Source organism: Chrysochloris asiatica, unplaced genomic scaffold (assembly GCF_000296735.1).
Source record: "Chrysochloris asiatica unplaced genomic scaffold, ChrAsi1.0 scaffold00101, whole genome shotgun sequence".
Lineage (NCBI taxonomy): Eukaryota > Metazoa > Chordata > Mammalia > Afrosoricida > Chrysochloridae > Chrysochloris > Chrysochloris asiatica.
This window is the reverse complement of record NW_006408619.1, coordinates 405,251-420,459: the sequence shown is the minus strand read 5'-3', so window position 1 is coordinate 420,459 and position 15,209 is coordinate 405,251. Positions and strand designations below refer to the sequence as shown.

Genomic DNA, 15,209 nt, shown 5'->3' with positions numbered 1-15,209 from the left:
TTGTTAAAAGAACTTCTACCTTTACAGTTAAGATAGTCAAAATTAGTCATGATTACAATTTCTCACTATTGAGTCATAAAGAATCTTATCCCCATCTCTTTTCACAAGCCCCGTCTAGATAAGATGAAAACTATTCAGTGGGGACTCTTATCTTCTTCCACACATATTAAAAAAATGCTTTATTGTGAATTATGTTAGTTTAATGGGAGAACGTTAGCTTTACAGTCTTCCTATCGTAAAAAATTTCATTGCCATGGTTACAATCCCCTCCATGCATCATCAAGCAACCAAAAAGTATACCCTGCTGCAAGCCTGTCCCCCAGTCGTCAGCACGCCCCCCCTCTGGGATTTAAGTCCCCAGTGGCTCCATCTCTCCACGTCATCATCTTTGCCTCCATCTCTGGCTTCACTGCTTCTCTGGGTAGGGTTCCGCTCTCCACTCTTCTCCCTTGATGGTCCCAGGGACCTCTGCTCCTAGACTGCAAAGTCAGTCACTCCCCTCCTTTTGCTACAAAACGTCTACCTTTATATTTCCGACCCTCACAATCAGTCCTGATAACAATTATTCATTATTGTATCACAAGAGACCTATCCTCATCTTCTTTCATCAGCCCTGCCCAGACAGATTGGATACTACTCAGTGGAGATTCTACCTTCCTCCATGCCCTCTGGATCTAGGCTCCCTCTTAAAAGCTTCTAAGCCAGTCACTTCTTGCCTTTGTAGCCCCCCTCCCCCCATTTTGTGTATCCAGTGTCCAAGTTGCCCATCCCTATTTACCCTCTGTGTATTGAAGAGGTGGGAATAATCCTCTCATTAAAGATTTGTTACCTCTTTTGAGCTACTGCATCCATAGGTGTAGGTCAAGTTCATCAAATTGTATCAGATTACTGTTTTTTCCCTCTTCCTTCTTCTAGTTGAGTTCTGATCATCCTGCCATTGAAGCTAGGTCAAGTGGGTATTATCTGAAAGCCCACACACTCTTAAACTGAACTCCCTGTTGAAACCTTGTAAGCCAGTCACTTTGTGCCTTTATCACCCCTCATTTAGGTAGCCACTGTCTTAAGTTGCCCATCACTATCTATCCTGTATACAGAGGGGATAGGATTGATGTGAAGACTCCTTCCCTCTCAGTTGGTATTTTGAGCTACTACATCCATAAGTATAGGTCAAGTTCATCCAGTTGTAGCAATTTATACTCGTTTCATTTATAAAAAATTTTTTGTCAACTTCCTCTAGTCAAATGGGTACTATATGCAAATTTGGGTGTTCTTGTGTGTCTCCCCTTACTTCATAACAGCTTGACACTTCACTCTCAGCTCTAACCCTCCATGACTATGTCCTTGTCCATGAGCTCAAGTGTCCCCAGGTCTCACCACACTTTGGACCAACCAGCCCTCCTCTTCTCTCTCTCATCTCCAGGTCAACAGGAATCTAGGGAACGTGGTTGAACTCAGTCCATTTCTTCAGTTCTGCCTTTCTTCTTCTTCCACTCACTAGTAGACCAACATGATTGCCAGCAAGCTTCCATGCCTGCTCATGTGTTCCCTTTGAGTTTGAGTCTTGGAGGGAGGGGGCTTTGTCCTGAAGGGACTTGATTGCTTGCCTTCATGACTCCCCAGTGAAACGCTTGTTCTTGTAGTAGCCAGTCATACTGCCATTTTTTGTTTTGGATTTTTCCTGCTGATCTTTCTTTGAAGATGTGTCTTCTGTTGCTCTAACTGTTTCAGGATGGTCTGCTTGTCCTTTCTAGTGGGACTGTCCCACCTCAGAAGGTTCTGGATGGAGCTTAAGATTCCACTTAAAGTCCTATACACGACAAAGGTTCCACAAGAAGCCTGTTTCACTGGGCAAGTTGTAGAACCCCTTTTAGGTATTCTAATCCATTATAGGCTGAAGACAGGCTTCCAAGCTTTCTGTAATCATGTTTCCCCACATTCCTTTACTTACAAGCTTTTTGTAATCATATTTCCTGATATTCCTTTCTATCTCACTCAAGTGTCTATTTTACAGTAGTAGGCAAGGGAAACCAATATTCATAAGACAGCCAAGCATCTTAACATTATTTCCCCTCTTCAGACTATGCCTTAATCCATGTATCACAGAGCCCTGTTGTTCCAAGGTTGAACATACACCACTGTTTAACTCTGGACCATTTAGCCCATGCAAACGTGCCTAAGTGTTCCCCTATCTACCTTGTTCTTTCTACCTTCCTCCCTCTTCTTGGTGTATTGCCATCCCCAACACCCAAATTATTATGTGACTGCCCTCTACCCTGGGTTCTACTGTCCCCTCCCTTCACTCACCCCCGCCACCACTGGTAACCAACAAATAATCTTTTTTCCCCCTTTTTGTATAGGTATCTGTTCTTAAGCTTTACAGTAATGGTCTTATGCAATATATGTCCTTTGTAGCTAATTTCACTCAGCATAATGTCCTTAAGGTTCATCCATGTTATGTGGTGGCTTGCAGCTTCCTTGTTATTCTTCACAGTAGGATAGTATTCATTTTGGTATTTACTACAGTTTCTTTATCCATTCTTCCATTGGTGAGCACTTAGGCTGTTTCCATTTTTCTGCTATTGTAAATAGTGCTGCTATGAACATTGGTGTGCATGTATCTACTCATGTTGTGGCTCATATTTCTTGTGGATAATACACCAAATAAGGCCCCAGAGGTTTTTATTGATGATAACAAAGTCTTATCACTTCTCCCTATTATCACTTGCTTGGATTTAGTGTATGAAAATGTTTATATTTAAAAAATGTATATCACCATGACCACCCACTGCTCTTAAGTTGAGTGGGATGCATAGTGAATCCTATAGTGCAGAGTCATAATTAGGGGTTTGGAGATGAAGTCTTTAAAGGAGTGGACAGCCTTTTCTTTCTCCTGAAAATTGTATACAGTTCATGGAATCATTTTTTGTGTTTAAAAGTTACATGCATGGGTATCTCAATTTAGCATATTTGTTTTGTGTTTTAAAAAAGATTGTCATGTTTATATTTATTTCCCTAGTCCATCTTTACTCTAGGACTTTATTTGAGTGTGAATATTTATTTTTTCACTTAAAAAAAAAATCTTAACTGGGAAAACTGGATAGTTTTTTTATACTTGTCTTCTGCAAAGATTTAATAATTTATCTGTAGTGTATACCCATAGATTGAATTGCAGGATCCATATTCAGATTTTGGGGTTAAGTGCTAATGCTACCTTTATAGTTGCGACAGTTGCAATTAGTCATGATAACAATTACTCACTGTTGAATCAAAAGAATCTTATCCCCATCTCCTTTCACCAGATCCATTTGGACAAGATGAAAATTATTCAGTGGGGATTCTACCTTCCCCTGTACTCTCTGAAACTAAACTCCCTCTTGAAAACTTGTAAGCCAGTCACTTCATGCTTTTATAGGTGTCCATTCCCCCTGTCCCCCGTTTTAGGTAGACAATGTCTAAGTTGCCTTTATCTATCCTGTATACAGAGGGGATAGGATTGATACTTGATGTGAAGACTCCTTCCCTCTTAGTTGGTATTTTGAGCTAGTATGTCTATAAGTATAGGTCAAGTTCATTCAATTGTAGCAATTTACACTCATTTCCTTTATCAAAAAAAGTTTTTTTTTTTTTTTTTTTAATCTTCCTCTAGTTGAGTAAAGCCATTGAAGCTAGTTCGAATGAGTAGTATCTACAAATGTGGGTGTTCTTGTGCTTTTCCCCTTACTTTATAACAGCTGGACACTTCACTCTCAGCTCTAGACCTCAATTGCTATGTCCTTGTCCATGGGTTTAGGTGCCCCCAGGTCTCACCACACTTTGGAACAACCAGCCCTTCTTCTTCTCTCTCTCATCTCCAGGTCAATGGGAGTTTATGGAACCTGGTCATACTCGGCCTGTATCTTCATTGCTGCCTTTCCCCCTCTTCCACTCACCAGGAGATTAACACGGTCACCAGCAAGCTTACATGCCTGTTCATGTGTTCCCTTTGAGTTTGAGTTTTGGAGGGGAGTTTGTCCTGAAGGGACTTGGTTGCTTGCCTTGATGGCTTCCCAGGGAACAACTTGCTTGTTCTTGTAATACCCAGTCAGACTGCCATATTTGTGTTTGATTTTTCCTGCTTGTCTTTCTTTTGAGAACTACCTGTGTTCTTCTAGCTGCTGCTCTAAGCTGGACTTCTTGCCCTTTCAATTGGGGATGTCCCACCTCAGAAGGTTCTGGATGGGGCTCAGGATTCCACCTAAGGTCCTGTACATGAAGCTATTGTTTCTTGATACGACTTCCATCTAGGTCTGTACACTTATAAAGATGATATTTGCATCTCTCTAACCCCCAAGTAATTCTGTGGTCTTTTTTACACTACATTAAAAGGGCGGTTTTGGAAGCTACAAAGGACTCAAAGTGTGTTCCTTTTCAATGTTCCTTGAGTTTTTAGAACAAAAAGAAGTCTGAAGGGCAAGATCAGGATTATAGGGTGGACTATAGAATGAATAGGTTAAGGTTTTCCACAAAATTCTCTTAGTATAGCCCTTGCTACTCGTGAAGAATGAGCAGGTAGGTGCAGTATTGTAATTGAAAAAAATTTCTTGGTGCAACTTTTTTTTTAACTTTTTTTCACCAATTCGTCAAGTTTTTTTTTTAGTCTTCCTAATAAGCTACTGTTGATTGTTCTGTGTCCTTGAAAATCTATCAAGATTATCACTTTAGGATCTCATCAGAAGATCTCCATACTCTTCTGAGGTGACCTCTCTACTTGAATTTAACTAGTTGTATGGTTATTGTAAGCATACTAGATTTAATAAAGATACTAAGTAAAACAATTTTTGTACAATGATGAAATAACAAATATTTCCAAGCTGAATTTGGAAATTAGTTTAATAGGAATCAAGTGTGGATGATTTTCTGTTTCTGCCAGGTTTTGCTTTCACAAACAGAAACACCAAGCTTTGCCAAGCAATTCAGCCATTTTGTAAGTTCAGAAAATGAAACCCAAGTGTTGAAATGGCGGCTCTTGGGCAGAGGACCCAGAAGCTTTCACTTTTAGCTGGAGCATTGCTCTGCTGCCCTCTTGTGGCTACATTGGGAATGGCGACTTAAAGATTAAAGATGGAGCTCTGGCTGTACTGCTTGCTGCTTGCCTTTTGGGAGAAATACTTAATCGTTCCATTTGTAACTACTTCATTAAGAGTTTTGAAGAAATATTTTGAATCCTTATGATCTGAAATGGAAAAATGTTCGCTTTTTTCCTCATGTTTCTCTATTTGAACTTAAAATCCAGTTGTGACTCAGTCTCTGCCTTTCATTTTTACATTATATTTACCTTGTAGCTGTGATTGGTGCAATCAAAAGTTATAAGCTTGTTTGCAACTTAGGTTTGAATAAGTTTCATGTAAACTTGTTTTAAGGAGCTCTGGTAGTGTAGTGGTTATGAATCGGGCTGCGAACCTTAAGGCCATCAGTTCACAACTACCAGCCGCAGCGTGGGAGAAAGACAAGGCGTTCTGCTCCTGTAAAGATTTACAGCCTCGGAAACCCTGTACAGGGTCACTATGGGTTGGAATCGACTTAACGACAACAATAAACTTGTTTTTACAAGGATTCTGGTTTTTAACTGTAACTATTACTGCCACTGGAAATCATGGAATTTTATTACTTTATTATTTAAACAAAAATCTAGTTAAAGGTCTTCTCACATATCTGACTAACTAGATTTGACACTTTATCAGACTTAGGAGTTTTTCTGTCTCTGTTGCTCTAATTCAGCATCTCAAGCTACCATTTAGTACTAATAGTATTTGGTATTATTATTGGATATTACTGACAATGTGCATACGTTCTCAGGAACCACCCTGTCTCTTGAGGAAGTAGTGAGACTGCCACTGCCCTAGATGTGGAGGCCTTTTTAGTTTTTTTCCATTTAATATTCAAGAACTTGTCTTGTAGGAGAAGTATGCAAATTGAGTAATGCCTTTATTAAGACCCTTTGAAAAAATATTTTCCCCTGAATGTTCATACTGACTTTATTAAATTTGATTTGCTGGGTCCAAAAATAATTAAAAGTGGCTTAGAATTATTTTATACTGGACTCAGTGAGATCTCCAGCTCATGGTTTATAATGTTGGATGAGCTTTTATCCCTTGCTTTGGCTTTGATTTTCTTAGTTGGACAATTTTAGAAATCAGAAAGATTTAAGACAGTGTGAAGGGGCTTTCAGAAGTTAGTGGAAAAAGGAATGAAATGATATTGGTTAGTTTTCCACAAACTTTTGAAGCCTCCTTGTCTAATTGATAGCTATGATCTCACTGGTAGGTGACCCTACACAGGGTTTCCAAGGCTGAAAGCTGTGGGAGCAGAAAGCCTAATCATTCTCCTGTGGAACGGCTGGTAGTTTCGAACTGCTGACCTTGAGGTTAGCAGCCCAACTTGTAACCACTATGCTACCAGAGCTCCTATGGTCTCACTAGGCAGTTTCAGGCATACAGTGTCATCCTCCGTGACCACATCTGCCTCACTCAGCCTCCAGAGGCAAATTCTGTTGGAATCTGGTGTTTGTCTTTTCTTGGGTTTGATTTTCATAGTTATTAACATGTTTTTCTTAGCGTTATGCAAGTATTCACGGAAGTAATTCAGATGCTGGTGTGGTGCTGTAGGATAAGCACTTGATCACAAGGTCTGCTTGCACTGTAAGGTCGATGGTTCAAGTTCACCAGCCACTCCTGGGAAACCATCCTGTGTCAGTGTGCCTGCCAGGTGCTGCTCACAAGGTGGTTGTGTCACGTCTGGCCGGCTATTCACCAGTCAGTCTCCCTCGCTCAGCTTGTCTTCCAAGCAAGCATTCAGTCCACTTCTCTAACCTTTGAAAGTGAGCATTCTCGAATTTTCATTTGTGTCTGTTTCATTTGGTGCCTCGTATCTTTGTTGTTGTGGAATCCTGGTGTGTGCTGCGTGTTAATGCTCTGGACTGCAAGGTCGGTCTGAACTACCAGATCAGTGGTTCAAGCTCACCAAACTCTCCTTGGAAACTGTATACAGAGTCACTATGGGTCAGAACTGACTCGATGACACGTAACAACAACAACAACAATGTGATTGCTGGAACTTGGATTGCCTTAGCAGGGCCAGACCAAATGATTTCGAGGGCTGGACGGTCTTTATCCCTGGTGTAGTGTGTCTGTCTAGTCCATCTTCTTGCCAGACGTTGCTCTCAAGGTTTTTCACTTTTGAGGTAAAACAGAACATGGGTTTTAGAGTCAGACTCATCGCTAGAATTCCTGACCCCCCTACCCCAACCTCATCCCCTAGCTCACATACTTCCCAGTTTTGACACTGGCCAAGTTAATGAAAATAGTTCAATTTTCTCACTCCTCAGTGGTGGATAATAATGCCTAACAGGGTTGTTGTGGAGAATACTCAAAGTGATAACATAAAAAGTTAAGTAGTAATTAGTGTAAGGTCTAGAACCTACGAGGTGGTGGTACTGAAGTACTGTCTAGTTGGTTCCGTCTCAGAGGTCCTGTGTAGGGTTTCTGAGGCTTGACAGCTTCTGTGGGTGGCTGGTGGGCTCAAACCACCAACTTTGTGGTTCTCAGTGCAGTGCTTATCATATGGAGCCAGTGTGCTTCCCCTATTAGGTTATCAGATAATTAATAAACGGTTTCTCTTCTTTCCATCTTCCCAATGTAAAGCTTCTCCCCACCCTGTAAACTTCAAGTTTTTTCCTGCCTTTATCAGAAAGTCCCCTGTTCTGTGCTCTGGGTCACAAGAGATGTTCCGCATCTCTCCCAGTTTCCAGTGTGCAGGCAGTCCCTAGAATACAGCTGACCAAAGGACTTACAATTACGAACCAATCCCCATCAAGCCTGTTAACATAAAGAATCTGAGGTATACACACTGGTTCGTATGAAATCCTGGCGTGGTGCTGTGGGTAATGCACTGGACTGCCCAGTGAGTTTGATCCGCAGGCTCTGTGGTTCCAGCTTGCCAGCTGCTCCTCACTGAACTACACTATTGGTCGGAACTGACTCCATAGCCCTCAACAACAACAATGGTTCATAATAACAAAGCGTGCTACTTTGTGAAGTGCCTTAGTATTAGCATTGTTGCCTTATTATAGATGTTTCAGTGTATCTGTAAGCGTTTTCCAGTTTTTCTTTTGCATAGAAATACATACTGTATAAACTATATACAGACACAGACATGGAGTCCTGGTGCGGCGCTGTAGGATAAGCACTGACCTGCTAGCCACAAAGTCAGTGGTTCAAACCTACCAGCAGCTACTTGGAAACCCTATAGAGTCACTGTGAGTTGGAACCAACTCACTGGCATTTAACAATGACGAGACAAACATTGAACTGATTATAAATGTGAACCATACCTAACTGTTCCTACTTACATACAAATTCTACTTAAAGACAGACTAAGGAACAGAACTTGTTCTTAGCTGGGGACTGACTGCCTGCGGTGCCCCCAGTCATTCTGTTTGTCCGGTGGTCAGACTCATTTTCAGCGACTGTAGACATGAAGGCTTTTGTATCCTTTAAGCCCTCATGCTGTGTCTGTAGTTCCTGGGACTGAACTTGGGAAGCTTTTTCCTTTTTGTCTGTTTTACTCAAGTTCTGCTCTACTTTCTGAAATGAGGAGAGTTTTCAAGGAAGAGGTTTGTGAACTGCCCATCTCTTCTACTGTAGTGTCCATTGACTTTAGCTTGTTTCACTTTAAAGTACAGGTTGTTATGTCGAGTTGTGCTGACTTAAAGTGACCCCAAGGAGCAGCTGGTGAGCTTGAACTGCTGACCTTGTGGTTCGCTGTCCGGTGCTGATCCTACAGTGCCGCCGCACCAGGGGTCTAATGTGAAACTAAAATTGAGTTCAGAAATTCCAGTCAGAGAAGAAGACCTAACAGGGATCTGGTCTGTCTCAGTAGCTCTTCACATGTCATGTCCCCACTTCAGCGGCTGGGTGGGAAGGTCCCTGCACCCACGCTTACCTCAGACTGACCAAGCATATACTGCCAAAGCGCGGAGGCCCTGGCCTCACCAGGCCCCTGACCGTGGTTCCTGTGGTGGCAGCTGCCCAATAATCTGGGATTTGGAAGTGGTGGGAAGAGGGGCAGGAAAGGTGACTGGGAGGGAGCCGGGTCCACTGGCTGCTGGTGAGTGTACCGGCCACACAGTTTCAGCAGCGATAAAGCTAAAATGTGTGCGCAGTTTCAGCGCAGCAGCAGTGGCATGGATCCTGGGCCCACCTGGTGGTGATTCTGCACGTCTGTCCCCTGTACAGTATGGGTTTGCACAGGGTTCAAATCAAGTGGTACCCTATTTCACAAGATGTATTGTGGGCGGTACCTTTGTTCCTCCCAGCACACCCCTGCCCCTAACCAGCCCAGGGCTTGTGTTCTCAGTGTGAGAACTGTAACTGGGGATATTTTTGCCACCTTTGTTCCCAAGGTTGACACTGTTGTCTGTAATTTGTGGCAATATGTACACATCTGTCTGTCTGCATTGTGCATCTTAAGGCCTCAGACAGCGACTGGCATCAACCATTCCATGGATGCTCTGTTCCTCTGTGGTCAAGCCAGACACATGAAATGGCAAAGTGAAAGCTGCTATTCTTAGCAGAAAGCCGATAATCAACAAGAACAAAGGAGAACCGAACCACTTGCCCTTCCCCACATGACCCACATCTGTCCACCACGCAGTGGTTCACATCACTGCGGCCTCTGAGTCTGGGGTCTGCACCTTCCCAGGCTTCTGCTCGCTGGGCCTCGTCACTCGAAAACCCCTTCACAGGCTCTCTGAGCCTCTGGCACTGGCTCCTGCTGTTTTACCCCGGGCTGTACGTTCTCTGGCTGCTGCTCAGACAGAACTCTCCTGTCCAGGGGCAGGGGAAGTGTTCAGAACACAGGCCACTCGTGCCCTGCATGCCCTGCACAAACGTTACAGTTCCCTTAGCTCTGCTGGCAAGCCTCCTACCCGGAGGTGTTCGGGTCTGCCCTGCTGTAGGAAGGCCCTTGCAAGGCGAGTCTCCTGCCTGGAGACACTCAGCTCTTGCTCTGTGCTATCTCTCACTGGGTTGACCCGAGTTCTTAGTCTACAGGACATGCTCTACTCTGAACTCCTAGATGGTTGTTGAAGTCCTCTTCCGCCTCCTGGATTAGCCCTCTAAGCCTTGCAGAATGGCAGAACTGACCAGTTCCCTTGATAGGCCAATCTATGTTTCTGAATTTATAGTAGTCGCAGTAACTTGTCCAATCCTTGTCACAGAGTTTGACCCTGTTTATGTAGTCCTAGTCGTCATTTTGTGGAGCTATAAGAACGTGTCTAAAAGGTCATGTAACAGCAATTCACGGCACTGAAGTAGCGTCAGACAGAACCTAGCGACCTAGGATGCTCTTCCCCGAACGGTGCTTGAAATGAGGAGGGCCAGCAGTAGTCCGTATTGGGTTATTTGGACATTCACATTCGAATCGAGGGGACCCTTTATGTGTATTTTTCATGCTGAGTACACTGCCTCTGGGGCTTTCAGGGACCCTTGTATTGGGGTTGATGAGTTTCCTAGATGAGTCTAATGGATACACCTAGTTTTGAAAACCGTGAATAGTTAACTGCAGCCAGATTGCATTCTTGTCTGCGTAACTGTGCCTTAGTTTGTTTTATTGTTTTTGTTTTTATTTTGAAGGGGGAATGATACTCATAAATTCTTAAATATTTTTAAAACATGTTTTAAAAATCTAGTCATTCAGCATCTGAAGAAGCATCGGGCTCTGACTCAGGCAGCCCATCGGAAAGTGAGCAGGACAGTGACCCAGGAAGTGGACATGGCAGTGAATCGAACAGCAGTCCTGAGTCTTCCGAGAGCCCATCGGAGTCTGAGAGTGAATCTGCAGGTTCCAAGTCCCAGCCAGTCCTTCCAGAAGCCAAAGAGAAGCCAGCCTCTAAAAAGGAGCGCATAGCTGATGTGAAGAAGGTATCGTCTACTTTGCTGAATAGGACAAATGTGCTCTGTGTGGGGACCAGCAAGCAGACCTGTTATTTCCAGTGGAAAACTATGTGTAGGCAGTCCTTGGGTTACAGACGTCCCACCTACGTACAATCCGTCGTTTCTATGAACTAATTCCTATAAAGCCTATTACATTAACAATTCTAGATAATGATTTTTAATAACAAATTGATATTACTCTGTCATGCACATTAAAACATTGTTGTATTATGTTATAGATGTTTTGGTGTATCTGGGATTGTTTTCTTTAAAATTTTATGTGATAGAAAGGTATACTGTATACTATATGAGGGGGTCTTCAAAAATCTGTGGGGAAACTCCATTATCTTTTTATTCAACTTTCCTATGAAGGCCCCTTTGCACTAAGGTAAGTATTTGACTGAGTTTAGATACAAAGTGTTGTGTAACTGTTGTGACATGTAACGAACAGATGTCCATTTCCACAAAGACAGATTTAGGAACACAGCTCCTTTATAGTCCTGGGATTACCTGGAGAGAAAGCTTTTTATCTTTTCTAAGTAATGTGCTGCTTATGGATATTAACGGGGGTTGCTTTCTGCTCTATTAACTAAGATAGTAACTCAGAGTCACAGGAACTATCAAACTGTAAGGCAAAAAGATTTTTATAGTTTTGGTCTTTACATTAAAAAAAAGATGTTTCAGATTCTTTTTTGTATTGTGTATATCAGAATCATTACCATTGAGATACTAGCAAATGTCCTTTTGCAAAGGCATTGGGGTCCTAGTGTGTGGCTGTAGGGTAAGCACTGGGCTGCAAAACCAGGTTGAATTGTAAGGTTGGTGGTTCAAACCCACCAGCCACTCCTAGGGAACCCTATGCAGGGTTACTATGAGTGGGAACCAACTCAACAGCACTTAACAACAATAATAGAATGCAAGTGTAAAGCTTATTGAAATGTAATTATGAAACAAGGGTAGTTTTTGTTTTCTGAATAACGAAACGGAAATAGTTTTCAGACAGGATTTAGGTGGTATAGATATTCTTTGTTTAACAGGAAAGAGTCCTTCAGCAAAGATTGCAAAAAAGCGAAAATTAATCGAAGAACTCTTTGATGCCAAATTTGGAAGTCTGTTCCTTTTGTAGAAGGAATTACTTGGTCTGATAAGTCATGTTGCTGTTGTTAGGTGTGCCATCTAGTCAGTACCAACCCATAGCGACCTTATGCACAGCAGAACGAAACACTGCCCCCCGTCTCTGTCAGTTTGTCGTACTATGGTGGCTTGTGAGTTGCTGTGATTCTGAAGGCTATACCACGGGTGTTTTAAATACAAGTAGGGTCATCCATGGACAGGTTTCAGATGAGCTTCCAGAGGAAGACAGACGGGAAGGAGTGGCAACTACTTCCAAACATTTAGTCACTGAAAACCTGATGGATAAGTCATAAGATACAGCTATTCCTACAAATTTTATCAGAATATTGCTTTTAATAATTTCTTAATAAAATGTCTTGATGGAAAGACATCCAGGTGTGGCATGATGGGTTAATGCGCTGGACTGCAAGGTCAGTTTGAACCACAAGGTTAGCAGTTCAAACTCATCAGCCGCTCCTTGGAAACCCTATACAGCACAGCACTTACCAACAGCACCAATGCAAGTTTTAAGACCCTAGTTTGGTGTGCTGTAGAGTAAGCATTGGACTGGTGGTGGCAAACTTGGAAGCTAAAGTCCACCAGTGTGGTTCCTGGACACTCTATTCAAGAGTTATTGTGCGTCAGAACCGACTCAAAGGCACACAACATTTTAAGATAAATAAATCTACATTCTGTATATCAGATTTTTATAATTATACAAACTTTTTGAAATTACCTGAGGTTCCACAGAATCACTTCAAACGTGAAGTTATAAAACAAAAGAGCTCGTAAGTCTGGAGACAGAACTGGGATTAACCAGTTGACTTTAATTCTGTTTGCAGCCTGATCACTGTTTGAAGAGTAGGTAGTGATGCTTAGGATGAGGGTTGGGGCATCGTGATGGTTGTGATTTGTTGTTGTTGTTAAGCTGTTGAGTCAATTCTGACTCATAGTGACCCTGCTTAGGGTTTCCAAGGAACAGCTGGTGGGTTTGAACTGCAGACCTTATTGTTCGTAGTCCAGTGCTTATCTACTCCCATCTGCTAACCTGAAGGTTGGTAGTTCTGACCTACCAGCTCTGTGGGAGGAAGACATAGCAGTCTGCTTCCATAGGATTACAGCTAAGAAAACCCTTCGGGGCAGTTGTCACATGGGGCAGAGCTGTGTGTGGACTGACTCCAGAGCACCTGAAAACTAGAGAAATGAGCTGAGGCCTCCCGCTTTTGTATTTAAGGCTCTCTTATAGCATCTTTTCTCGGCTTAGTGACATTGTGTTTTTCTGGATCTTCGTTTTAGCAGTGTGGTTTCTTCGGATTCCCTTTTAACACAGAGTGTTGTGAGACTCAGCCAGTGACTGAGTGCATCATTACATTTTCAGATACATTTATGACATCTACTGTTTTTTTTTTTTTCAACTGTAAAAAATATGTGAAAACATTTGCCAATTCAACATTTTTCTGTCTTCCGTCGCTCATGTTTTGATGACATACCCATATTTCTAATCTTGGTTTTCAAGTTTCTTGTTTGCATTTTTAACTTTTATTAAACCCTCGGAAACCCTGTACAGGGTTGCTATGGGTCGGAACTGACTCGACGGCACTTAACAACAACTTCAGTGACCCTAAAATCTACTGAATTTCAGTTTTGTGTGTGGCATTTCACTGACAGGACACTTTACACTTCGCATTAGTTACTGATGGGAATTAGACTGCAATCATTAGAAATCGAGAGGGGGAGGTACTTTTCCTGTAGATTTGATGGATCCTCCTTTAAATTTTACTTTTTTTGGGTCATTGGCAAGGATTATTTCTCAATTCAGGACTTAAAGGCAAAGAGCTAGGTAACGTGCAAGGACCCCAGTGGCTCTGATTGTGAACAGTGTCAGCCCCATGCTGGAAGTAGCATGTCTGTAGCAACTTCCTGATGGCCATTTCATCAGCCTTGCGGGGCCAAGGAGTCTCTTGAGGAGTCAGTGCACAGTTGACATTGATGCTGCATTAGGGAATTGAAAAGTCATCAATAAATCCTTTGTCATTAGAGGAAGAAATGGCTCTTAGCCGGGCCATATTATTTCACTAAGTGAAGGAAGGTAAATCAAAAAGCTTTGCTACAAAACCATAGAAATCTTTTAAAACAGATCCCAAAATGTGAACTGTTTCTTTCTCAGCATCTCCTCCAGTTTGGTCTAAACACTTCTTCTGAAGGTGGTATTTCCACCTGTAACCCTTCTCCCCCCCCAAATCCTGTGCTCTTTGTTTTATACTATATCAAAGGGGCAATTTTCGCATCAATAAGGAACTCCTCACCCCTACTTCTTTTTGATGTTCTGTGAGTTTTGGGAACAAAAAGAGGTCTGAAGGGACAAAATAAGGTCGATAGGGTGGACGAGGTGGACGAGGTGGACGAGGTGGACGAGGTAAGGTTTCCCAATAACATCCTTTAGGTCAGCCCTTGCTACCCTAAAAAAAGGAGCAGTTCTAGCATTTCCTTGATAACAACTCTCCTGATCTTTTTCTCACTAATGCACTTTTTAATATCCTTAAAACCTCTTCCTAATCAGTTCCCATGTTTGTCCTATCTTCTCTGAGAAATTCTGTCAAGATGACACCTCTGGTATCCCAATACCAGCCTCCCTAACCTGTTTTGTTTCTGAAGGCACCGTAAGGTATATTACTGAGAGAACTTGTGTGCAGCCATCCATGAGTGCAGACACTGGTTTAGATAGGATTTGTTTGGAGAAAACCCAGGCGTATATGAAGTGGAACTCTTGTTGTTGTTAAAGTGCCGTTGGGTTGGTTCCAACCCACAGCAACCCTATGTAGGGTTTCCAGAAGTGGCTGGTGAACTTGAACCATTGACCTTGCAGTTCAAACTGACTTTGCTGGCCAGTGCATTAACCCACAGTGCCGCACCAGGACTCTGGAACACCCTTGTGTTCTAATGATGCGTAAACAGTGTACCATATAGTTTAATAATCATTTAGTAATAAGGCATTGCCAAACAGTAGTATGTTCTATGAGAATAGTTCTTATTTATAAAGATAGTACACATCTCAAAACAAAATAAACGGTAGTATGACCTTATTCTTTATAAAGATGGTACACGTCTCAAAACAAAATAAACGGT

General features: G+C 42.3%; 1 protein-coding gene across 2 annotated transcripts in view; it reads left to right on the top strand.

The window, feature by feature from the left end:
* The window catches only part of CHD2 (chromodomain helicase DNA binding protein 2), a 148,376-nt gene that overhangs the window by 18,425 nt on the left and 114,742 nt on the right, over positions 1 to 15,209 (top strand). For both annotated transcript variants that reach the window (XM_006867108.1, XM_006867109.1), the window contains one exon: positions 10,727 to 10,958. In XM_006867108.1, the coding sequence (XP_006867170.1) occupies positions 10,727 to 10,958 (232 nt within the window). The remainder of the gene's footprint in view (positions 1 to 10,726; positions 10,959 to 15,209) is intronic.